Source organism: Eubalaena glacialis, chromosome 10 (assembly GCF_028564815.1).
Source record: "Eubalaena glacialis isolate mEubGla1 chromosome 10, mEubGla1.1.hap2.+ XY, whole genome shotgun sequence".
Lineage (NCBI taxonomy): Eukaryota > Metazoa > Chordata > Mammalia > Artiodactyla > Balaenidae > Eubalaena > Eubalaena glacialis.
In genome coordinates this window covers 37,683,782-37,709,908 of record NC_083725.1, presented here as the reverse complement: position 1 = coordinate 37,709,908, position 26,127 = coordinate 37,683,782, and the positions used below count along the sequence as shown (strand labels likewise).

The 26,127-nt window shown below is 35.3% G+C and overlaps 1 protein-coding gene across 2 annotated transcripts in view; it reads left to right on the top strand.

The window, feature by feature from the left end:
* Nucleotides 1-26,127, top strand: part of CWF19L2 (CWF19 like cell cycle control factor 2) — a 198,368-nt gene that overhangs the window by 98,214 nt on the left and 74,027 nt on the right. For both annotated transcript variants that reach the window (XM_061202601.1, XM_061202600.1), the window contains exon 10: nt 1,492-1,584. In XM_061202601.1, the coding sequence (XP_061058584.1) occupies nt 1,492-1,584 (93 nt within the window). The remainder of the gene's footprint in view (nt 1-1,491; nt 1,585-26,127) is intronic.

Sequence of the window (26,127 nt, the reverse complement as noted above, 5' to 3'; positions counted from 1 at the left end):
TGAACACTTCTAAGAACAGTACTGTCTACTTCTAAGTAAATTATGTAATTTGTCAAATTTCTGAAATTTAAGATTCTAGGGAACTAAATGCTTTTTAATTTTCTTTTTAACTTGGATATTTGCTTTATTATTGTATTTACAACTTATTGAGCGTATTTGAGGGAGATAAAGATGTCACTGTCTTCTTTCCCTTTTTTAGTCATATTTTGTTAAGAATGTGTATTACTTTCTTAAATTCCCTTACTTAGGAACTTTAAAAATGAGCTAATAAAAAGGACGGTTAACTCATTTTTTCAAATCTTAAGGCAACATATTTGTGCCTGACAATGTGTTAAATGCTTTGTGTAGATTAGCTCACTTTATTCCCATAATAATGTTGTGATTTGAAACTTACTTAACTCACAATTGAATAGAAATCAGAATTATTTGGTAAGAGTGGCACCTATCTATTATATTGTCACATTTATATTATACAAATACTGTTACATTGCACATGGCAGAATAACAAAGTCAGGCAGCTTTCCATGTCTTGACAAAATTGATTCCCTCATGGTCATATGTATGTATGCATCTCAGATCCAAATATAAGTGATCTTAAGTAGTGTTCTGTTTTGGTGTACCATCAGTATGACACTCTTTAGTAGAACAAAAAGTAGCCAAACATGATAACTTCTGTTTTTATTAGTTTATATCTGTAATAAAAGTCATATCTTGCATTTACTGCTCTCTCTCTTTGAATCTGGTTCTTGGTAACACTGAACTTAAGCTCAACCCAGAAATTAGTAAGCAAGACAGACCACCACCAACAAAAACAGCAAGAAAATAACATATGAGTTTTGAAAGCACAATGAAATTAGTTAAAATAGTGAAAGAGAGGTCACCAAGTTAAGAGGTTAACATATGTTAAAAGAAATGTTCTGTGTTCATGGAACCACTGCAGTGGAGAATGCTGTCTTTGCTTGTCATGTAATTCTGTTTATTTAATTTATTTCATTGTGATTTATTGCTTTATATGTCAGTTTTTTAATATAAATTTTTATAGATTTCCTAGAGTAAAAATGAAATACATACAGAATTTTTATCTAAATTACTTAAAAATAAAGAACGTAATATTTTAAATCTTGTGATGGCTTTCTTTTTACAAATAACTGAAATTCTGAGTATTGGAAGTTTATAATATCTAAGGAATTATAAAAATGCCATTCTTAAGGTTATGTATTTCTTTCTTTTCCCTATCTTCCCTAAAATGTATGTCCTTGTAATTATTAACCTTCAAAGCATAAACGATTTCTACAGGTATTTGAGAATTTTGTTACCCAGATGAGTTCATTAAAAAGTAATATACTAGGCTGTGAGTTGGTAACTAGATTTAGGTGAGAGCTACTTGGATGTTTGCTATGCTGTTTTCCCTATTGTTACATGAATTTGAAATATTCTACAAATGAAGAAACTATGTTATCACACCTATTTTTCTTGTCTTTCTATTTGAAGGAATTAGCTGAACAACTTAAAGCCCAACTTGACAAGGCAAATAAATTCGAAGACACCATAATGCAGATATCATCAAAAAAATCTGGGGTAGAGGTAAGTAATAAAAGTTTGTTTATAGGTAGCCAGTTACCTTGTATAATACTTCTACTTGACAGTGGTAATATTTTAATGTTAAATGTGTCTATATCTGTGTCGGTGTGCTTGTATATATTTATGCTTGTTTGCTTGTTTTTAAAATTTATTTGCATATGTATTCTCTTATGTTCCACCATTGTGTCCTGGTGGAAAAAAGCCTAGGCCTACAGCTAGGCCTAGGGCCAAGGAGACCTGGTTTTTTTCTGGGCTCTGCCATTTACTGACTGACCTTGCACAAGTCAAGGTCATTATCTCCTCTTCCAGAATGAGAGACTTGAATTTGTTATCCATTTCATGTAAAATATTTTGTTCTAGGATTCATTCACCTACCTGTTGGTCAGTAAAACAGATGAAAACACCTGTCTGCATGGAGTTTTATTTGGGTAGTAAGAAAGAGATAATAAATAATAAAAATTTTAAAAAAGTTATATATTTTAGGCAGGGTAGTAGGGATCTTGAGTGCCAGGTATGCTGTGTGTTTATGTGTATGTGTATGTCTTGGGATGCACAGGCTAATTCTCATTGAAAAAGTGACACTGATACAAGGACTTGAAGGAAGTTAAACAGTGATCTTTGTGGATCTGAGTGAAGAGCACTGTGGACATAAGGAACAGAGAATTTAAAGTTCCAAAGATAGGGCATGTGTCCAATGTGTAGGAAGAACAGCAAGGAGACCAGTGTTGTTGGAGTGGAATGAATGAAAGAGAGGAAAGTAGAAGATCCAGATTAGAGAGATTGTGGGAGGCCAGATCATGTTAAGCTTGAAAGTCATAGTAAGGAAGTATTGGGTTGGCCAAGAAGTTTGTTTGGGTTTTCGTACCATCTTATGGAAAAATCTGAATGAACTTTTTGACCAACCCAATAGGTTTTTATTCTGGGTGAGAGGTAAAGCTATTTAAGATTTTTGAGCAGAAAATGTATTTTGACAGGACCATCCTGGCTTCTTTGTTAAGAGTAGATTGGGGGAGAATAAGGTCAGACACAGGGTCTAGTTAAGCTTTTGCCATAATACATACAAGGAACGATAGTGGACTTGACCAAGATAGTAACTGAAGAGATGGTTAGAAGTGATTAAATTTTTTATATGCATAAATGTTTTCTGTGTATATTTTGAAGGAGAGCAGACAGGATTTTTATGATGGTTTAGATGGGAAGGGAATATGAATTAAAGAGAAGAGGAAAAATAGACTCCAGAGATTTTTACCTGAGCAGCTAGAAGAATAGAATGGTCATTATTTGAGATGTGGGAGAAAGAGTAGGTTTGGAGCAGATTGGAAGTTCTGTTTTGGGTATATTGAGCTTGGATGTCTTTTAGATGTGAAACAAGTAGAGCTATCAAGTAGGCAGATGGATATAGTTGGGAGTTGAGAGAAACCTGAACGGGAAATAGAAATTGGGGCATTATTAACATATAAATGGTGTTTAAATTCACGATACTGCATGAAATCACCACAGGAGTAAATGTAGATAGAAAAAGGCAAAGGATTGGTTTGGTTGCATTACAGTGTTGAGAGGTTTATAGAGTGGTTTATAACTGATTTTAAAGGACTATTCTCAAAGATTAATTTATATAATTTAACGGTAGTGTGAGAGGAGGTGAGAATCTATGAAGTCAGGTTTCATAGAATTTTTTCAAGCTTCAATTATTAATGATTTAGATAATAGTACAGAGAATATGTTTATGAAATAGGCTGTTTTTACTAAGTTGTGCTAGTCATGTTTTTAAAAAGTGGATAACTTGGAGTTTCTTGTACAGATTAAGGAATTGAGAATGGGAAACTATAAGTAGGATTAAAAAGTAGGGACTAAAAGAGTATAGCTAAAACTAGTTATACTGTGTACACTTTTGCCAGATTTATTTTTTCAAGTGTCTTTGTGGTCATAATACTTTTGTATTCTGAAATTTTATGTGGTTTCTTAGTGCTAACTATATTAAGTACTAGATCTTCCTGCAGTATATCCTTTCAAAGTATAACCCCATTTTCCAGCCTTACCTCCAAAGCTTTTTTATACGTAACCTACATGTTTCTTTGACATTTACATATGCTATTAATTATCTGTGCTGGATATCACCCTCTTGAGGCTATCCACTTTTCATTTTGTCTTTACTCCATTATGAAGTCTTTTTTCTCATCCTTTTGAACAGTTGTAACCTTTTACTCTTTTGAAACTTAAAGACTTTTAAAATATTCTTTACGGAATTTGTCTTTTCAAATTATATATATTTGTATTCTTGTTATACTTATCTCTTTTTTGATACTTGTCACTTTATATGAGAGGGTTCTAAAACTGTGGCTGAATTTCAGGGGATTCTTGAAATTGAAAGCAGTTCATCTGAAAAAATTGAAGCAGATCTTCTATTAAATAACATTTCTTCTACTGTTCTAAGGATATCGTAGAGTATTGACAGACTATATCTCATCCCTTGAGCATATATCTCTATACCATTACTGATTTCTTTATGTTTTTCAGCTCCTCCTAGCTTTTGAGCATTGTATCTCATAACTCGGGGAAGTAGAATTCAAAGTTGTATTCAAAGTAGAATTTCTATTTGTGAGTCTCTTGTGGAAACTGTATAGCCCTTTGAAGCTTCAAATATAAAGGTTTTTATTCTATGGATTCTTTTTTTTTTTTTAACATTTTTTCCTAGTTTTATTGAGAAATAATTGACATACATCACTGCTTACAGTGTACAGCATGGTGATTTGATTTACATATGTTGTGAAATGGTTATCACAACAGGTTTAGTTAACATCCATCATCTCATATAGATATAATAAAAAGAAAAGAAAAAATCATTGTGATGAGAACTCTTAGGATCTACTTTCATAACAGTTTTCCCATATATCATACAGCATGTTAACTATAGTCATCATGTTGTGCATTACATGTCTAGTACTTATTTTTCTTGCAACTGGAGGTTTGTACATTTTGACCACCTTCCTCCAATTCCCCCACCCTTAGGATGTTAACAGTTTAACTGTGAAAAAGCACCTATTAAATTCATACAAACGAATGGAGTGATAATTATAGGAATTTCAGGTATCAGCAGTGTTTTTCTTTTGGGGATGGTGGTGTGTGGATGTAACGTGGGATAGACAGCTATCTATACAGGGTGGCCAGGGAAGGGGATCTTTCTGCAATTTCTGAAACTATACCGGTAGGTTATCACTTTTTATTTATTTTTTTGGTTACAAGTATTATTTATTTATTTATTTATTTGGAGTAGAGTTGATTTACAATGTTGTGTTAGTTTCAGGTGTACAGCAATGTGAATCAGTTATACATATACATATATCCACTCTTTTTTTTTTTTTTAGATTCTTTTCCCATATAGGCCATTACAGAATACTGAGTAGAGTTCCCTGTGCTATACAGCAAGTTCTTATATCCTGAGGATTCTTTGACCAGAAAAGAAAATTTCATTCTTCTCTGCAGAGATAGGGCACTTGCACATTTAGTTAAAGCTTTATTAGGCATATATGTAAAACTAACCTTTGCCAACAATTCTGAAAGAATTCTCTTTCAGAGAATTCAAAGAATGCCATTAAAGTCATTTATTCTATCAGGGTCAGCGCCTTGGTTTATCTACCTTTCAAAGTAGTTTGTTAAAAAATGAAAGTACAAAGTTGTTTACTACAACAAAGAAATGTGCTGATATTTTAGAGGAAAATCCTGAAATACTTCTGATAGAAATTTTGCACTTTCAGAGAAAAGAAAATCCCATTCATAGAGCATTGAACATTGTTCTTTCATTTCTTAGCTTATTTATTAGAAATGTTAGATTGTGTGAATAGGGTAAATCTCCTGATTCAGTGATCTATGAATATCTTTTTGGCTTTAGTGAAAAACCATCAGCACTTGTAATTGTTTGTTTGCTTATTTCTCTTACCCTTTAGAAGTTGAACTTTTTAGTGTTTAGGACAAGGGCTATTTCAGTTCATATATGTAGTGTCTAGGGTAATGCTTGGCATATTGTAAGCAATCAGAAAATAATTGAAATATTTCTTTTATGAATGTCCCTGATTTATTTTGTTCCCCATAGTTTTCTTTTTCATATTATTTTCCTTTATGGTTTATTATAGGATATTGAATATAGGTCCCGGTGCTGTACAGTAGGACCTTGTTGTTTATCCATTCTATATATAATAGTTTGGATCTGCTAATCTCAAATTCCCCATCTATCCCTCCCCAATACCCCCTCCCCCTTGGCAATGACAAGTCTGTTCTCCATGTCTATGAGTCTCTTTCTGTTTCATAAATAAGTTCATTTGTGTCATATTTTAGATTCCACATTTAAGTGATATATGGTGTTTGTCATTCTCATTTTGACTTGCTTCACTTAGTATGATAATCTCTGGGTGCATCCATGTTGCTGCAAATGGCTTTATTTCCTTCTTTTATGGCTAAGTAGTATTCCATTGTATAAATATACTACATCTTCTTTATCCATTCATCTCTCAATGAACCAGTTAGGTTGCTTCCGTGTCTTGGCTATTGTAAATAGCGCTGCTATGAACATAGGGGTGCATGTATCATTTCAAATTACAGTTTTGTCCAGATACATGCCCAGGACTGGGATTGCTTGATCATATGGCAACTCTGTTTTCAGTTTTGTGAGGAACGTCCATACTGTTTTCCGTAGTGGCTGCACCAATTTACATTCTCATTAACAGTGTAGGAGGGTTCCCATTTCTCCACACCCTGTCCAGCATTTTTTATTTGTAGATTTTTCAATGATGACCATTCTGACTGGTGTGAGGTGGTACTTCATTGTACTGTTGATTTGCATTTCTCTAATAATTAGCAATATTGAGTATCTTTTCCTGTGCCTATTGGCCATCTGTATGTCTTCTTTTTTTTTCTTATTTCTGAGATATACATTTTAAAGTAATAACTAGAATTATGACTTATAACATTATACCAGAACATATAAGATTTTTAGAAATTTCATGTAATGTCTGAAACATGTTAACATATTTCCATACAAATAACCCAAAGAAAGTTTAGTATTAGTTGTTTTTTTTGTTTGTTTTTTTATACTGCAGGTTCTAATTAGTCATCAGTTTTATACACATCAGTGTATACATGTCAATCTCCATCTCCCAATTCAGCACACCACCATCCCCACCCCACCACGGTTTCCCCCCTTGCTATCCATACGTTTGTTCTCTACATCTGTGTCTCAACTTCTGACCTGCAAACTGGTTCATCTGTACCATTTTTCTAGGTTGCACATACATGTGTTAATATACGATATTTGTTTTTCTCTTTCTGACTTACTTCACTCTGTATGACAGTCTCTAGATCCATCCATGTCTCTTATGGCTGAGTAATATTCCATTGTATATATGTACCACAACTTCTTTATCCATTCGTCTGTCGTTGGGCATATAGGTTGCTTCCATGACCCGGCTATTGTAAATAGTGCTGCAATGAACATTGGGGTGCATGTGTCTTTTTGAATTATGGTTTCCTCTGGGTATATGCCCAGTAGTGGGATTGCTGGATCATATGGTAATTCTATTTATAGTTTTTTAAGGAACCTCCATACTGTTGTTCATAGTGGCTGTATCAATTTACATTCCCACCAACAGTGCAAGAGGGTTCCCTTTTCTCCACACCCTCTCCAGCATTTGTTGTTTGTAGATTTTCTGCCCATTCTAACTGGTATGAAGTGATACCTCATTGTAGTTTTGATTGGCATTTCTCTAATAATTAGTGATGTTGAACAGCTTTTCATGTGCTTTTTGGCCATCTGTATGTCTTCTTTGGAGAAATGTCTATTTAGGTCTTCTGCCCATTTTTGCATTGGGTTGTTTGTTTCTTTAGTATTGAGCTGAATGAGCTGTTTATATATTTTGGAGATTAATCCTTTGTCCATTGATTCGTTTGCAAATATTTTCTCCCATTCTGAGGGTTGTCTTTTCATCTTCTTTATGGTTTCCTTTGCTGTGCAAAAGCTTTTAAGTTTCATTAGGTCCCATTTGTTTATTTTTGTTTTTATGTCCATTACTCTAGGAGTTGGATCAGAAAAGATCTTGCTGTGATTTATGTCAAAGAGTGTTCTTCCTGTTTTCCTCTAAGAGTTTTATAGTGTCTGGTCTTAAATTTAGGTCTCGAATCCATTTTGAGTTTATATTTGTGTATGGTGTTAGGGAGTGTTCTAATTTCATTCTTTTACATGTAGCTGTCCAGTTTTCCCAGCACCACTTATTGAAGAGACTGTCTTTTCTCCATTGTATATCCTTGCCTCCTTTGTCGTAGATTAGTTGACCATAGGTGCGTGGGTTTATCTCTGGGCTTTCTATCCTGTTCCATTGATCTATGTTTCTGTTTTTGTGCCAGTACCATATTGTCTTGATTACTGTAGCTTTGTAGTATAGTATGAAGTCAAGGAGTCTGATTCCTCCAGCTCCATTATTTTCCCTCAAGACTGCTTTGGCTATTCGGTGTCTTTTGTGTCTCCATACAAATTTTAAGATGATTTGTTCTAGTTCCGTAAAACATGCCATTGGTAATTTGATAGGGATTGCATTGAATATGTAGATTGCTTTGGGTAGTATAGTCATTTTCACAATATTGATTCTTCCAATCCAAGAACATGGTATATCTCTCCATCTGTTGGTATCATCTTTAATTTCTTTCATCAGTGTCTTATAGTTTTCTGCATAAAGGTCTTTTGTCTCCCTAGGAAGGTTTATTCCTAGGTATTTTATTCTTTTTGTTGCAATGGTAAATGGGAGTGTTTCCATAATTTCTCTTTCAGATTTTTCATCATTAGTGTATAGGAATGCAAGAGATTTCTGTCCATTAATTTTGTATCCTGCAACTTTACCAAATTCATTGATTAGCTCTAGTAGTTTCCTAGTGGCATTTTTAGGATTCTCTATGTATAGTATCATGTCATCTGCAAACAGTGACAGTTTTACTTCTTCTTTTCCAATTTGGATTCGTTTTACTTCTTTTTCTTGTTTGATTGCCGTGGCTAAGATTTCCAAAACTATGTTGAATAATAGTAGTGAGAGTGGACATCCTTGTCTCGTTCCTGATCTTAGAGGAAATGCTTTCAGTTTTTCACCATTGAGAATGATGTTTGCTGTGGGTTTGTCGTATATGGCCTTAATTATGTTGAGGTAGGTTCCCTCTATGCCCACTTTCTGGAGAGTTTTTATCATAAGTGGGTGTTGAATTTTGTCAAAAGCTTTTTCTGCATCTATTGAGATGACCATATGGTTTTTATTCCTCAATTTGTTAATATGGTGCATCACATTGATTGATTTGCATATATTGAAGAATTCTTGCATCCATGGGATAAATCCCACTAGATTGTGGTGTATGATCCTTTTAACGTGTTGTTGGATTCTGTTTGCTAGTATTTTGTTGAGGATTTTTGCATCTATATTCATCAGTGATATTGGTCTGAAATTTTCTTTTTTTGTAGTATCTTTGTCTGGTTTTGGTATCAGGGTGATGGTGGCCTCATAGAATGAGTTTGGAAGTGTCCCTTCCTCTGCAAATTTTTGGAAGCGTTTGAGAAGAATGGGTGTGAGCTCTTCTCTAAATGTTTGATAGAATTCACCTGTGAAGCCATCTGGTTCTGGATATTTGTTTGTTGGAAGATTTTTAATCACAGTTTCAATTTCATTACTTGTGATTGGTCTGTTCATATGTTCTGTTTCTTCCTGGTTCAGTCTTGAAAGGTTATACCTTTCTAAGAATTTGTCCATTTCTTCCAGGTTGTCCATTTTATTGGCATAGAGTTTCTGGTAGTAGTCTCTTTGGATGCTTTGTATTTCTGCGGTGTCTGTTGTAACTTCTCCTTTTTCATTTCTAATTTAATTGATTTGAGTCCTCTCCCTCTTTTTCTTGATAAGTCTTGCTAATGGTTTATCAATTTTGTTTATCTTCTCAAAGAACCAGCTTTTAGTTTTATTGATCTTTGCCATTGTTTTCTTTGTTTCTGTTTCATTTATTTCTGCTCTGATCTTTATGATTTCTTTCCTTCTGCTAACTTTGGGTTTAGTTTGTTCTTCTTTCTCTAGTTCCTTTAGTTGTAAGCTTAGATTGTTTACTTGAGATTTTTCTTGTTTCTTGAGGTAGGCTTGTATAGCTATAAACTTCCCTCTTAGAACTGCTTTTGCTGCATCCCATAGGTTTTGGATCATCGTGTTTTCATTGTCATTTGTCTGTAGGTATTTTTTGATTTCCTCTTTGCTTTCTTCAGTGATCTCTTGGTTATTTAGTAACATATTGTTTAGCCTCCATGTTTGTGTTTTTTACGTTTTTTTCCCTGTAATTGATTTCTAATCTCATAGCGTTGTGGTCAGAAAAGATGCTTGGTAGGATTTCAATTTTCTTAAATTTACTGAGGCTTGATTTGTGACCCAAGATGTAATCTATCCTGGAGAATGTTCCGTGTGCACTTGAGAAGAAAGTGTAATCTGCTGTTTTTGGATGGAATGTCCTATAAATATCAATTAAATCTATCTGGTCTATTGTGTCATTTAAAGCTTGTGTTTCCTTATTTATTTTCATTTTGGATGATCTGTCCATTGGTGTAAGTGAGTTGTTAAAGTCCCCCACTATTTTTGTGTTACTGTCGATTTCCTCTGTTATAGCTGTTAGCAGTTGCCTTATGTATTGAGGTGCTCCTATGTTGGGTACATATATGTTTATAATTGTTATATTTTCTTGGATTAATCCCTTGATCATTATGTGGTGTCCTTCCTTGTCTCTTGTAACATTCTTTATTTTAAAGTCTATTTTATCTGATATGAGTAAATGTACTGTAGATTTCTTTTGATTTCCATTTGCATGGGATATCTTTTTCCATCCCCTCACTTTCAGTCTGTATGTGTCCCTAGGTCTGAAGTGGGTCTCTTGTAGACAGCACATATATGGGTCTTGTTTTTGTATCCATTCAGCAAGCCTGTGTCTTTTGGTTGGAGCATTTAATCCATTCATGTTTAAGGTAATTATTGATATGTATGTTCCTTTGACCATTTTCTTAATTGTTTTGGGTTTGTTTTTATAGGTCCTTTTCTTCTCTTGTGTTTCCCACTTAGAGAAGTTCCTTTAGCATTTGTTGTAGAGCTGGTTTGGTGGTGCTGAATTCTCTTAGCTTTTGCTTGTCTGTAAAGCTTTTGATTTCTCCATCTAATCTGAATGAGATCCTTGCCGGGTAGAGTAATCTTAGTTTTAGGTTCTTCCCTTTCATCACTTTAAGTATATCATGCCACTCCCTTCTGGCTTGTAGAGTTTGTGCTGAGAAATCAGCTGTTAACGTTATGGGAGTTCCCTTGTTTCTTATTTGTCGTTTTTACCTTGCTGCTCTCAATAATTTTTCTTTGTCTTTAATTTTTGCCAGTTTGATTACTATGTGTCTCAGCATGTTTCTCCTTGGGTTTATCCTGTATGGGACTCGCTGCGCCTCCTGGACTTGGGTGTCTATTTCCTTTCCCGTGTTAGGGAAGTTTTCAACTATAATCTCTTCAAATATTTTCTCTGGTCCTTTCTCTCTCTCTTCTCCTTCTGGGACCCCTATAATGCGATTGTTGTTACATTTAATGTTGTCCCAGAGGTCTCTTAGGCTGTCTTCATTTCTTTTCATTCTTTTTTCTTTTGTCTGTTCCACAGCAGTGAATTCCACCATTCTGTCTTCCAGGTCACTTATCCTTTCTTCTGCCTCAGTTATTCTGCTGTTGATTCCTTCTAGTGTAGTTTTCATTTCAGTTATTGTATTGTTCATCTCTGTTTGTTTGTTCTTTAATTCTTCTAGGTCTTTGTTAAACATTTCTTGCATCTTCTTGATCTTTGCCTCCATTGTTTTTCCGAGGTCCTGGATCATCTTCACTATCATTATTCTGAATTCTTTTTCTGGAATGTTGCCTATCTCCACTTCATTTAGTTGTTTTTCTTGGGTTTTATCTTGTTCCTTCATCTGGTATATAGCCCTCTGCCTTTTCATCTTGTCTATCTTTCTGTGAATGTGGTTTTTGTTCCACAGGCTGCAGGATTATAGTTATTCTTGCTTCTGCTGTCTGCCCTCTGGTGGATGAGGCTATCTAGGAGGCTTGATGGGGTGTATGTCTTCTTTCGAGAAATGTGTATTTAGGTCTTCTGTCCACTTTTTGATTGGGTTTTTGTTTTTTTGTTATTGAGTTTTATGAGCTATTTCTGTGTTTTGGAAATTAAGCCCTTGTCTGTTGCATCGCTTGCACTTATTTTCTCCCATTCTGTAGGTTGCCTTTTTATTTTGTTTATGGTTTCCTTTGGTGTGCAAAAACTTGTATGATTAGGTCCCATTTGTTTATTTTTGCTTTTATTTCTGTTGCCTTGGGAGACTGACCTAAGAAAACATTTGTATGATATATGTCAGAGAATGTTTTGCCTATGTTTTCTTCTAGGAGTTTTATGCTGTCATGTCATATATTTATGTCTTTGAGCCATTTTGAGTTTATTTTTGTGTATAGTGTGAGGATGTGGTCTACCTTTGTTGATTTACATGCAGCTGTCCTACTTTCCCAATGCTACTTGCTGAAGAGACTGTCTTTTCTCCACTGTATATTCTTGCCTACTTTGTTGAAGATTAATTGGCCATAGGTGTATGGGTTTATTTCTGGGCTCTCTATTCTGTTCCATTGATCCGTATGTCTGTTTTTGTGCCCATACAACACTGTTTTGATTACTGTAGCTTTGTAGTATTTTCTGAAGTCTGGGAGGGTTATGCGTCTTCTTTTGTTCTTTCTCCTCAGGAATACTTTGACAGTTCTGGGGCTTTTATGGTTCCATATCAATTTTAGGATTATTTGTTCTCGTTCTCTGAAAACTTTTATGGGTAATTTGATAGGGATCACATTAAATATGTAGACTGCTTTATGTAGTGTGGCCATTTTACCAGTATTAATTCTTCCAATCCAAGAGTATGGGATGTCTTTCCACTTCTTTGAATCATCTTCAATTTCCTTTAGTAATTTTTTAAAGTTCTTAGCATATAAATCTTTTCACATCCTTGATCAGGTTTATTCCTAAGTCTTTTTTTTTTTTTTGATGTGATTTTAAGAGGAAATATTTTTTTTAATTTCCCTTTATTTTATTGTTAGTGTAATGAAATACAACAGATTTCTGCATATTAATTGTGTATCCTGCTACCTTGTTGAATTCATTTATCATTTCTAGCAGTTTTTGTGTGGAGTCTTTTGATTTTTCTATATATAGTACCTTCTTCATATAGTGACAGTTTTACCTCTTCCCTTCCAATTTGGATGCCTTTCATTTCTTTTTCTTGTCTGATAGCTGTGGCTAGGACTTCCAATACTATGTTGTATAGAAGTGGTGAGAGTGGGCATCCTTGTGTTGTTCCAGATTTTAGTGGCAGCGCTTTCATCTTTTCACCTTTGAGTATTATTGGTGGTGAGTTTTTCATAAATAGCTTTTATTATGTTGAGATATGTTCCCTCTATTCCCACTTTGGTAAGAGTTTTTGTCATGAATGGATGTTGAATTTTATCAGATGCTTCTTTTGCATCTATTAAGATGATTATGTGGTTCTTGTCTTTTTTTGTTGTGGTGGTGTGTCACATTGATTGATTTGTGTGCGTTGAACCATTCTTGTTACCCTGGGGTGAATCCAGCTTGGTTGTGGTGTATGATCTTTTTTATGTGTTGTTGGATTTGGTTTGCTAGTATTTTGTTGAGAATTTTTGCATCTGTATTCATCAAAGATATTGGCCTGTAATTTTCTTTTTTGGTAGTGTCTTTGTCTGATTTTGGTTATTAGGGTGATCGTGGCTTCATAGAATGACTTTGGGAGTGTTTCTTCCCTTCAGTCTTTTGGAAGAATTTGAGAAGAATCAGTATATAAATTCTTATTTGTATATCTGGTAGAATTCCATCAGTCTGTTCAAATTATCTATTTCTTCTTGATTCAGTTTTGTTGGGCCCCTTGTTTCTAGAAACTTGTCCATTTCTTCTAGGTTGTCCAATTTGTTGGCATATAATTGTTCATAGTATTTCCTTATTTTTTTTTTGTATTTCTGCGATATCAGTTGTTATTTCTCCTCTTTTATTTATTTATTGTTTGCTTTTTTGTGTCCTCTCTCTTTTCTTAAAGATGCTGGCCAGAGATTTGTTGATTTTGTTTATCATTTCAAAGAACCAGCTCTTGATTTTATTGATTTTTTTCTACTTTTTAAAAAATCTCTATTTTATTTATTTCCTCTCTGACCTTTATTATTTCCTTCCTTCTGCTGACTTTGGGTATTGTTTGTTTTTTGTCTAATTCTTCTAGGTGGTAAGTTAGGTTGTTTATTTAAGATTTTTCTTGTTTTTTGAGGAAGGCCTTTATTGCTATGAACTTCTCTCTAAGAAATGCTTTTGCTGCATCCCATTGATTTTCTATGGTTGTGTTTTTATTGTCATTTATCTTAAGGTGTTTTTTAATTTCCTCTTGATTTCATCATTGACCCATTGGTTTTTAAATAGTATGTTGTTTAGTCTCCATATAATTCTTTTTTTCCCATTTCTCATTCTGTGTTTGATTTCTAGTTTCACGCCATTGTTGTCAGAAAAGGTGCTTGAAATAATTTCTGTCCTCTTTAATTTGTTGAGGCTTCTTTTGTGACCTAGTTGATGGTCAATTCTAGAGAATGGTCCATGCACAGTTGAAAAGAATTTTTTTGGTTTTTTGGATATAATGTCCTGAAAATATAAATTAGGATTAGCTGTTCTGTTGTATCATTTAGGATCTCTGTTGCCTTATTGAATTTCTATCGGGAAGATCTGTCCAGTGATATGAGTTGGGTATTAAATTCTAATGCTATTTTTGTATTCCTGTCTGTTTCTCCCTTTATGTCTGTTAGTATTTATGTCTTCAGGTTCTGTTGTATTGGGTGCATATATATTAACGAGCGTAATGTCCTCTTCTTGTACTGATCCTTTTATCATTATGTAGTGTCTTTCTTTATGTCTCTTTATGGCCATTGTTTTAAAGTTGATTTTGTCTGAAAAAATTATTGCTACCTCCGCTTTCCTGCCATTATGTTTGCATGAAATATCTGTCTCCATCCCATCACATTCAGTCTATGTGTGTCCTTTGCCCTAAAGTTGGTTTCTTGTAGGCAGTTTATTGTAGGCTCTTGTTTCATTACCCAGTCAGCCATTCTGTGTCTTTTGATTGGAGCATTTAGTCCATGGACATTTAAGATAATTATTTATAGGTATGTATTTATTGCTCTTTTCAACCTTGTTTTCCTGTTGATTTTATATTTCTTCTTTGTCCCTTTCTTTATCTTTTTGGTTTTTTTCTGTGATTTAATGGTTTCCTTTTATATTGTACTTAAGTGCTCTTCTTTTCGGTTTTGCTGAATCTATTATGTTTTTGATTTGTGGCTGCCCTGTTTTTCAAGTATGTTAACCAATTTCTATATCTACTTGCTTTAGACTGGTAGTCATATAGGCTGAAACACATTCTTTAAAAAAACCCAAAAAACTATATTTTCTTACTTTCCTCTTCCACAGTTTATGATTTTAATGTCCTCTTTTACATCTTCACGATTATCCTTTTGCTGTTCATTGTAGTTAACTGCTTTTACAAAATTTTTGATTTTTTAAAAAATCTGTATACTGGCTTATTTAAGTGATTTACTTTCTAATTATCATTTTTCTCTTTCTTGTAGATTCTAGCTTTTTTTGTAGTTAGAGAAGACCTTTCAATATTTCTTTTTTTTAGAGTAGGTTTAGTATTGCTATTCTTTCAGTTTTTGCTTGCCTGAGAAATTTTTTTTTTTTAATTTATTTTGTTGTGCCGGGTCTTAGTTGTGGCAGGTGGGCTCCTTAGTTGCGGCTTGTGGGCTGCTTAGTTGTGGCTCACTGGCTCCTTAGTTGCAGTATGTGGGCTCCTTTAGTTGCGGCAGGCAGGCTCCTTAGTTGTAGCTCACGGGCTCCTTAGTTGCAGCTTGCTGTCTCTGTGGCATGCAGGCTCCTTAGTTGTGGCATGCAAACTCTTGGTTGTGGCATGCATGTGGGATCTAGTTCCCTGGCCAGAGATCGAACCCAGGTCCCCTGTGTTGGGAGCACGGAGTCTTAACCACTGCGCCACCAGGGAAGTCCCTGAGAAATTCTTTCTCTCTCCTTCTATTCTAAATGATAATCTTGCTGGGTAGAGTATCCTAAGTTGCAGGTGTTTCCATTTCAGGACTTTGAATATATCTTGCCACTCCCTTCTGGCCTGCAACATTTCTGTAGAGAAATCAGCTGATAGCCTTATGGGGGTTCCCTTGTAATTAACTCTTTGTTTTTCTCTTGCTACTTTTAGAATTCTCTCTTTATCTTTATCTTTTGCCATTTTAATTATAAAATATGTCTTGTTGTAGATCTGTTTGGGTTCCTCTTATTTGGGACCCTCTGTGGTTCTCTACCTGGATATCTGTTTCCTTATTTAGGTTTGGGATGTTTTCAGCCATAATTTCTTCAGATGCATTTTTGATCCTCTTTTCTCTTTCTTCTCCTTCTGGGATCCCTATTGTGTGAAGATTGGAACACTTTATATTATCCCATAGGTCTCATATATTGCTTTCATTTTTTTTTTTTCAGTGTCTTTCTATCTGCTGTTCTGATTGGGTGATTTCCATTATTCCATCTTCCAGATCCCTTATTCATTCTTCTGCATCATTCAATTTGCTGTTTATTGCCTTTAGTTCAGCTTTCATCTTGGCAAATGAATTTTCTAATTTTTTTGGTTCCTTTTTATAGTTCCTAGTTCCTTTTTACAGTAACCTGCATTTCTATTGACGGCTTTTCTTAATTTCTTCAGTATTTTTATTACCTCCTTTTTGAACTCAGAGTCTATTATATTTGAGTGGTATGTTTCATTGTTTGTTCTTTCAGGGGAATTCTCTTGATCTTTTAATCGGGATTGGTTCTTCTGCTTCTTCATTTTACTTATATTTCTCTTACTCTATGAGGTTAGGAAAAACAGTTATGTAGTGTGGTCTTCGAGGACTATTTTTACGTGGTAGCATTCCTGTGTAGGCTGTGTGAGTTTAATATTTTTGGTGCAAGGTCTGTTTTTAGTATGGATGCTTGTCACTTATTTCCTCAGTGTGTGCTGGCCATTAGCCCCTTGTTAGCGGGTGTGACTGCTGTTGTGGTGATCAGAGAGAGCCTGCAGTAGATATTTTCAGGGCCTCCTCTTTCCTCTGTGGTTGTCCCAGCCCTGTCAGGAGCAGGGTCTTTGCTCTCCAAATGTTAGAGTAGAAGCCCCCAGGTCCATTTCTTAAGTGCACTGTGAGGTAGGCGGGACTGTAGCATTCCTTCTGGGAAAGTAGCCACTGAGTATTCCTTCACCGGAGCTGTCCACTCAGGAGTGGGCTCTGTGGTGTCACCTGTCACCCATTGTGCGGGCTCACAAAGCACACTGTTGTTGGCACTGCCCTTGGCCCTGCCTCAGCTGTAGGAATGCATGCAATCAGCCCTGGTGTCCCTCAGGTGCTGTGTTCACAAAGCCAACAGCGCAGGTCCGTAGGCACAGATCTGCTGAAGTCAGGTACTAGAACTGCAGTAGCGGTGCACCTGGACGTGCTATGGGAGCTATGGAAGCAGCCCAGACTTCAGTCCTGCCTCCTTGTGCATTCACCTGCAAAACCCACAGCTGCTAACACCAGACATGAACACCCATCGTCCACTCGGATGTCTGGCAGGCACTGAGTTCGCAAAGGGCCCAGTGGCTGCATTGTAAATCTGCAGATCACACAGCAGTGAGGAGAGGGCTCAGATTTCAGCCCTGTTTCCTAGATTGTGTGGCCCCTGGGTATGGGCTCTGATTTCAGCCCTGCCTCTGCATGTGGGCAACGTGCTGGAGCTTGTGCATTCCCAGAGCTTCTAGTGGAGGTGCCAGGCCTGCTTTGAATATGCCAAGAAAGAGGCTTCTATGGTGGGCCCTGCCCCTCTCTTCACAAATCCATTAACAGTGGCACTTCGCTTCTACGGGGGGCCCAGGCTTCTTCCACATATAACCCCCCAGTTGAAGCCCATACCATGCTTCAGTCCCTTTAGGCTGTCTTTGCTCAGCCAACCTTAGTCCTCTCCCCTGGTGTGTCCTCTGAAGCCTGAGTTTCAGCACCCTGCCCCTGCGTGCACTGGCAAAGGTGTGTCTCAGGCTGGGCAATGCAGTGAGGTGGCATGGACCATCTGTGCTGGTTCATCTCTCTCTGTTCTGCCTTCCACAGACCAGCTGCTTCACTCTCCTCCGAGCCTCTGAAGCTCCCTTTCTGTCCTGGCTGATCACCCTACCTGTGAAGGGGCTTTCCAGGGTGCAGAAACCTTTCCTGTTTCATAGCTCCCTCCCGGGGCACAAGTCCCGTCCAGATTCCTTTTCTTATTTCTTTCATCCTACTCAGTTATGTGATAATCTTTCTTGCAATTTTGGATGTCTGAGATCTTCTGCCAGCTTTCAGCAGGTACACTCTGTGAATTGTTCCACATGTGGATGTATTTTTGATGTATTAGTGGGAGTAGATGAGCTCCATGTCCTTTATTCCACCATCTTGATTGGAGCCCTCCCCATAGTTTTCTATTGTAAATCTTAAAAATGGCCCATGAACTTTGAAATCCTCTAGACTGGCCTTTCCAGTACTGTAGATTCCTTATTTAAACAATAACTCAGCTATATAGTATTTCTATCTAACTTGTGCATGGACTCTGAGAGATGAGAGCCATTGAGTTTTGGAAGATTGCAGTTCTATATCAGGACAAATCTAGTCCTAATTCTTTAATGTATTAGATCCTGATCTGCCCTTCTGTAATTTCTACCTTGTTAATAATCCTTCAATGGAGTTACATCATGGGTCATTAAACCTAATGGAATTCAGCCCTATACTTTTTTTCTTTTTAATAGTGCAGGAAATTCAGCTCATTTGCAGTAAACAATTAAATAGCCGCTCTATAATGATGCAGTATCTTTTGAGTTTTGTTTGCATTGCTGGCAAAGAAGGGAAGTACATTATTATACTCCCTGGGCACTTGAGTGGGGAGAGTTGCATAGTCATTCTCTGGAAAGAAATTGAGGAATTAACTGAGGGCCTTAGAAGGCCATAGAGAAACATTAATAGTTAATTAGTTAATGGCATTTTGTACATAAAGCTAGGTACTTGACTGGTGATTTAAAGTATTTCAAATAGCATTTTCACTATTATTGATTATTGACTTTTAACACTGTCAATCTGATTCTTATTGTGAGTTCACTATTATGTAATGCGGTAATTGTCAGACTATGTGTATGCCAGACTATTTTATTTTTCTTTTAATTTTTATTGGAGTATATTGATTTACAATGTTGTGTTAGTTTCACGTGTACAGCAAAGTGATTCAGTTATACATACACATATATCCACTTTTTTTTTTTTTAGATTCCTTTCTTCTATTGGCCATTACACAGTATTGAATAGAGTTCCCTGTTCTATACAGCAGGTTATTATGAGTTATCTATTTTATGTATAATACTGTGTATATGTTAATTCCAATCTGCTAATTTATTCCTCCCTCCCCACCTTTCCCCTTCGGTAATCATAGGTTTGTTTTCTACATACTGACTCTACTTCTGTTTTGTAAATAAGTTCATTTGTACCTTTTTTTTTTTTTTTTAGATTTCACAAATAAGTGATATTGTATGGTTGTGTCTGACTTCACTCAGTGTGACAATCTCTAGGTCCATCCATTTTGCTGCAAATGGCATTATTTTGTTCTTTTTTATTGCTGAGTAATGCTCCATTGTATATATGTACCCACATGTTCTTTATCCATTCCTCTGTTGATGGACATTTAGGTTGCTTCCATGTCTGGCAACTGTAAATACTGCTGCAGTGAACATTGGGGTGCATGTATCTTTTTGAATTATGGTTTTCTTTGGGTATATGCCCAGGAGTGGGATTGCTGGGTCATATGGTAGTTCTATTTTTAGTTTTTTAAGGAACCTCCATACTGTTTTCCATAGTGGCTGCACCAGTTTACATTCTCACCAACAGTGTAGGAGGATTCCCTTTTCTCCACAGCCTCTGCAGCATTTATTGTTTGTAGATTTTTTGATGATGGCCATCTGACCAGTGTGAGGTGATACCTCATTGGAGTTTTGATTTGCATTTCTCGAATAATAGTGATGTTGAGCATCTTTTCATGTGCTTTTTGGCCATCTGTATGTCTTCTTTGGGGAAATGTCTATTTAGATATTCTGCCCATTTTTTGATTGGGTTATTTGTTTTTCTGATATTGAGCTGCATGAGCTATTTGTATATTTTGGAGATTAATCGTTGTTTGCAAATATTTTGTCCCATTCTGAGGGTTATCTTTTCGTCTTGTTTATGGTTTCTTTTGCTGTGCAAAGGCTTTCAAGTTTAATTAGATCCCATTTGTTTAATTTAGTTTTTATTGCATTAGTCTAGGAGGTGGATCAAAAAAAATATTGCTGCGATTTATGTCAAAGAGTGTTTTTCCTATGTTTTCCTCAAAGAGTTTTATAGTGTCTGGCCTTACATTTATGTCTTTAATCCATTTTGAGTTTATTCTTGTGTATGGTGGTAGAGAATGTTGTAATTTCATTCTTTTACATGTAGTTGTCCAGTTTTCCCAGCACCGCTTACTGAAGAGACTGTCTTTTTTCCATTGTGTATTGTTGCCTCCTTTGTCATAGTTTAGGTGTCCATAGGTGCGTGGGTTTATCTCTGGGCTTTCTATCCTGTTCCACTGAACTGTATTTCTGTTTTTGTGCCAGTGCTATACTGTCTTGATTAATGTGCCTTTGTATAATAGTCTGAAGTCAGGGAGCCTGATTCCTCCAGCTCCATTTTTCTTTGTCAAGATTGCTTTGGCTATTTGGGGCCTTTTGTGTTTCCATACAAATTGTAAAATTTTTTGTTCTAATTCTGTGAAAAATGCTGTTGGTAATTTGATAGGGATTGCATTGAACGTGTAGATTACTTTGGGCCGTACAGTCATTTTGACAATATTGATTCTTCCAATCCAAGAACATGGTATATCTCTCCATCTGTTTGTGTCATCTTTGATTTCTTTCATCAGTATCTTATAGTTTTCTGAGTACAGGTCTTTTGCCTCCTTAGGTAGGTTTATTCCTAGGTATTTTATTCATTTTGATGCAGTGGAATATGGGATTGTTTCTTTAATTTCTCTTTTTGATCTTTCATTGTTAGTGTATAGGAATGCAAGAATTTGTATTCTGCAACTTTACCAAATTCATTGATGAGCTCCAGTAGTTTTCTGGTAGCATCTTTAGGATTTTGTATGTAGAGTACCACGTCATCTGCAAACAGTGACAGTTTTACTTCTTCTTTTCCAATTTGGATTCCGTTTATTTCTTTAACTTCTCTGATTGCCATGGCTAGTACTTCCAAAACTATGTTGAACAAAAGTGGCAAGAGTTGACATCCTTGTCTTTTTCGTAATCTTAGAGGAAATGCTTTTAGTTTTTCATCATTGAGAATGATGTTTGCTGTGGGTTTGTTGTATATGGCCTTTATTATGTTGAGGTAGGTTCCCTCTATGCCCACTTTCTGGATAGTTTTTATAAATGGATGTTGAATTTTGTCAAAAGCTATTCCTGCATCTATTGAGATAATAACATGGCTTTATTCTTCAATTTGTTAATATGGTGTATCACATTGATTGATTTGCATATACTGAAGAATCCTTGCATCCTTGGGACAAATCCTACTTGATTTGTGTATGATCCTTTTAATGTGTTGTTGGATTCTCTTTGGTAGTTTTTTGTGTCTATATTCATCAGTGATATTGGTCTTTAATTTGCTTATTTTGTGATATCTTTGTCTGATTTTGGTATCAGGGTGATGGTAGCCTCTTAGAATGAGTTTTGGAGTGTTCCTTCCTCTGCAGTTTTTTGGAAGAGTTTGAGAAGGATAGGTGTCAGCTCTTCTCCAAATATTTGGTAGAATTCGCCTGTGAAGCCATTCGGTCCTGGACTTTTGTTGGATGATTTTTAATCACAGTTTCAATTCTATCACTTGTCATTGGTCTGTTTATATTTTCTATTTCTTCCTGGTTTAGTCTGTAAAGTTGTGCTTTCTAAGAATTTGTCCATTTATTCCAGGTTGTCCATTTTATTTTATTGGTGTATAGTTGCTTGTTGTAGTCTCTTACCATCCTTTGTATTTCTGTGGTGTCAGTTGTTACTTCTCCTTTTTCATTTCTAATTTTATTGATTTGAGTCCTCTCGTGTTCTTTATTGAAGAGACTGCCTAAAGGCTTATCAACTTTTTTTATCTTCTCAAAGAACCAGCTTTTAGTTTTATTGATCTTTGGTATTGTTTTCTTCATTTCTATTTCATTTATTTCTGCTCTGATTTTATAGCTTCTTTCCTTCTACTACATGTTTTGTTTGTTTTTCTTTCTCTAGTTGCTTTAGATATAAGGTTCAGTTGTTTATTTGTGATTTTTCTTGTTTCTTGAGGTAAGATTGTATTGCTATAAGCTTCCCTGTTAACACTGCTTTTGCTGTATCCCATAGGTTTTGGGTCATTGTGTTTTCATTGTCATATGTTTCTAGGTATTTTTTGATTTCCTCTTTGATTTCTTCAGTGATTCATTGGTTATTTAGTAGCATACTGTTTAGCCTCCATGTGTTTGTGCTTTTTACAGTTTTTTCATGTAATTGATTTCTTATCTCATAGTGTTATGGGAGGAAAACGTGCTTGATATGATTCCAACTTTCTTAAATTTACCATGGCTTGATTTGTGACCCAAGATGTAATCTATTCTGGATTATGTTCCACGTGCACTTGAGAAGAAAGTGTATTCTGCTGCTTTCGAATGGAATGTCCTATAAGTATCAATTAAGTTTACCTGGTCAAATGTGTCATTTAAGGGTTGTGTTTCCTTATTAGTTTTCTGTCTGGATGTTCTGTCCATTGGTGTCAGTGGAGCATTAGAGGCCCCCACTATTATTGTTGTTACTGTTGATTTCCCCTTTTATGGCCATTAACATTTTGCTTATGTATTGAGGTTCTCCTGTGTTGGGTGCATAAAAGTTCACAGTTGTTATATATTCTTCTTGGATTGATCCCTTGATCATTATGTAGTTTCCTTCCTTGTCTCTTGTAACAGTCTTTATTTTGAAGTCTGTTTTGTCTGATATGAGTATTGCTACTCCAGCTTTCTTTTGATTTCCATTTGCATGGAATATCTTTTTTCATCCCCTCACTTTCACTCTGAATCTGTCCCTAGGGCTGAAGTGGGTCTCTTGTAGACAGCATATATAAGGGTCATGTTTTTGTATCCATTCAGCCAGTCTGTGTCTTTTAGTTGGAGCATTTAATACATTTACATTTAAGTTAATTATCAATATTTATGTTATTATTGCCATTTTGTTAATTGTTTTGGGTTTGTTTTTGTAGATTTTTTTTCCCTTCCTCTTTTGTTCTCTTCCCTTTTGTTTCTTGCCTAGAATAGCATTTGTTGTTCCTTTAACATGTGTTGTAAAGCTGCTTTGGTGGTGCTGAATTCTCTTAGTTTTTGCTTGTCTGTAAAGCTTTTGATTTCTCCATCAAATCTGAATGAGAGCCTTGCTGTGTAGAGTAGTCTTTGTTGTTCCCTTTCATCATTTTCAATATATCCTGCTACTCCCTCGTGTCCTGCAGAGTTTCTGCTGAAAAATCAGCTGATAACCTTATGGGCAATTCCCCTGTATGTTATTTGTTGCTTTTTCATTGCTGCTTTTAATATTTTTTCTTTGTATTTAGTTTTTGTTAGTTTGGTTAATATGTGTCTCAGCCTGTTCCTCCTTTGGTTTGTCCTGTATGGGACTCTGCGTTTCCTGGACTTGGATGAGTATTTCCTTTCCCATGGAGGGAAGTTTTTGACTATGATCTCTTCAAATATTTTCTCAGGCCCTTTCTGTTTTTCTTCTTCTTTTTGGAATCCTTATAATTCGAATGTTGTTGCATTTAACGTTGTCGCAGAAGTCTCTGAGACTGACCTCATTTCATTTGTTTTTTTTTTTATTCTCTTCTAAGGCAGTGATTTCCACCATTTTGTCTTCCAGGTCACTTATCCTTTCTTTTGCCTCATTTATTTGGCTTTTGATTCCTTCAAATGTATTTTTCATTTCAGTTATTGTCTTTTTCATGTGTTTGTTCTTTGTTTCTTGTAGGTTTTTGTTAAACTTTTCTTGTATCTTCTCAATCCATGTCTCTATTCTTTTTCTGAGATCTTGGGTCATCTTTAGTATCATTACTCAAAAATCTGTTTCAGGTAGATTGCTTACCTCCTTTTAATTTAGTTGTTCTTGTAGGTTTTTATCTTGCTCCTTCATCTGCAATATAAGAGAATAAGTAGATACCCTTTAAAATATGACTTTATTAATTAATGCTAATTGATTAATTGAAAAAGAAAAGTACTGATAATATTCACTTAGTATTGTGTGTGAATGTAAGATCAGTAATTTATATGTATTTTTTTTTATTTCATTTCAACAGAGGAACTAAACCTCTATTAAATGGAATTGAAATGCATTTTAAATAATTAATTCTCATTGGAGAAGTAACCTGAAATGTGAATAATTTGCTTGGTCTTGTTTCAGATCGATTTTTAATGAAGTAGTTATCTAATATTCTTTATGCAATTCTTTATTAAAATGTTTTCAATAAAATTCTGTTTTCATTATAGAATACAGTTTTCTGTTTTCTATATGGTACCAGTTGTCTATTTGACTAAAAGTTCATAGGAAAAAGATTATGTATTGAAAGTAAGTGGGATATAACTTCTTCTTCTGAAGAGTCAGAGAAGTGAAAAGCATTTGAGGGCTCTTAATGGAACAAATCGAAGTTGTGTGGAATATCATTGTAGTAGCTAATTTAACAAGTTCATTTTGTCATCTAATTGCTTTCAAGTTTAGTAGGATCTTTATTTTTTTTATACTTTAACCATATACAATTTTATATATCAGTATATATCACTAAAGGTATGAAGGGGACGGAATGTGGAATCTCAGCCCCTTCCTGCTAAGTCAGAATTGGCATTCTTTATTTTTTTTTTATTTTTAATTTTTATTGCAGCATGCATAGTTAATTAAAACTGTTGTGTTAGTTTCATGTGTACAACAAAGTGATTCAGTTATACATATACATGTATCTTTTCTTTTTCAAATTCATTTCCCTGTTAGGTTATTACATTATATTTAGAAGAGTCCCATATGCTATACAGTAGGTTCTTGGTGGTTATCTGTTTTAAATATAGTAGTGTGTACATGTCAATATAGTATTGTGTACATGTCAATCACAAACTCCCAATCTATCCCCGCCCATCCCCTCTGGTAAGCATAAGTTTGTTCTCTAAGTCTGTGAGTCTGTTTCTGTTTTGTAAGTAAGTTCATTTGTATCATTTTTTATTATAGATTCTACATATAAATGATATCATATGATATTTGTCTTTCTCTGTCTCAGTTACTTCACTTAAGTATGGTAGTCTCCAGGTCCATCCATGTTGCTGCAAATGGCATTATTTCATTCTTTTTAATGGTTGAGTAATATTCCAATATATATATGTACCACATCTTCTTTATCCATTCCTCTGTTAATGGACATTTAGGTTGCTTCTATGTGTTGGCTACCATAAATAGTGCTTCAATGAACATTGGGGTGCATGTATCTTTTTGAATTATGGTTTTCTTTGGGTATATGCCCAGGAGTGGGATTGCTGGGTCATATGGTAGTTCTATTTTTAGTTATTTAAGGAACCTGCATACTCTCTTCCATAGTGGCTGCACCAATTTACATTCCCACCAACAGTGTAGGAGGGTTCCCTTTTCTTCACATCCTCTCCAGCATTTCGTGTTTGTAGATTTTTTGATGATGGCCATTCTGACTGATACGAGGTTATTTCTCATTGTAGTTTTGATTTGCATTTCTCTAATAATTAGTGATGTTGAGCATCTTTTCATGTGCCTCTCAGCCATCTGTATGTCTTTTTTGGAGCAATGTCTATCTAGGTCTCCTGTCCATTTTTTGATTGGGTTGTTTGTTTTTTTGATATTGAACCGCATGGCTGTTTGTAAATTTTGGAGACTATTCCCTTGTTGGTCTCACTGATTGCTAATATTTTCTCCCATTTTGTGGGTTTTCTTTTCGTTTTGTTTATGGTTTTCTTTGCTGCTGTTTAAAAGCTTTTAAGTTTAATTTGATCTCATTTGTTTATTTTTGTTTGTATTTCCATTATTCTAGGAAACAGCCTCGAAAAGATAGTACCTTGATTTATGTCAAAGAATGTTCTGCCTGTGTTTTCCTCTAAGAGTTTTATAGTATCTGGTTTTATATGTATGTCTTTAAAGCATTTTGATTTTTTTTTAATAGTAGCTGTCCAGTTTTTTCAGCAACATTTATTGAAGAGATTGTCTTTCCTCCATTGTATAGTAGTGCCTCCTTTGTCAGATTAATTGACCATAGGTATGTGGGTTTATTCTGGACTTTCTATCCTCTTCCG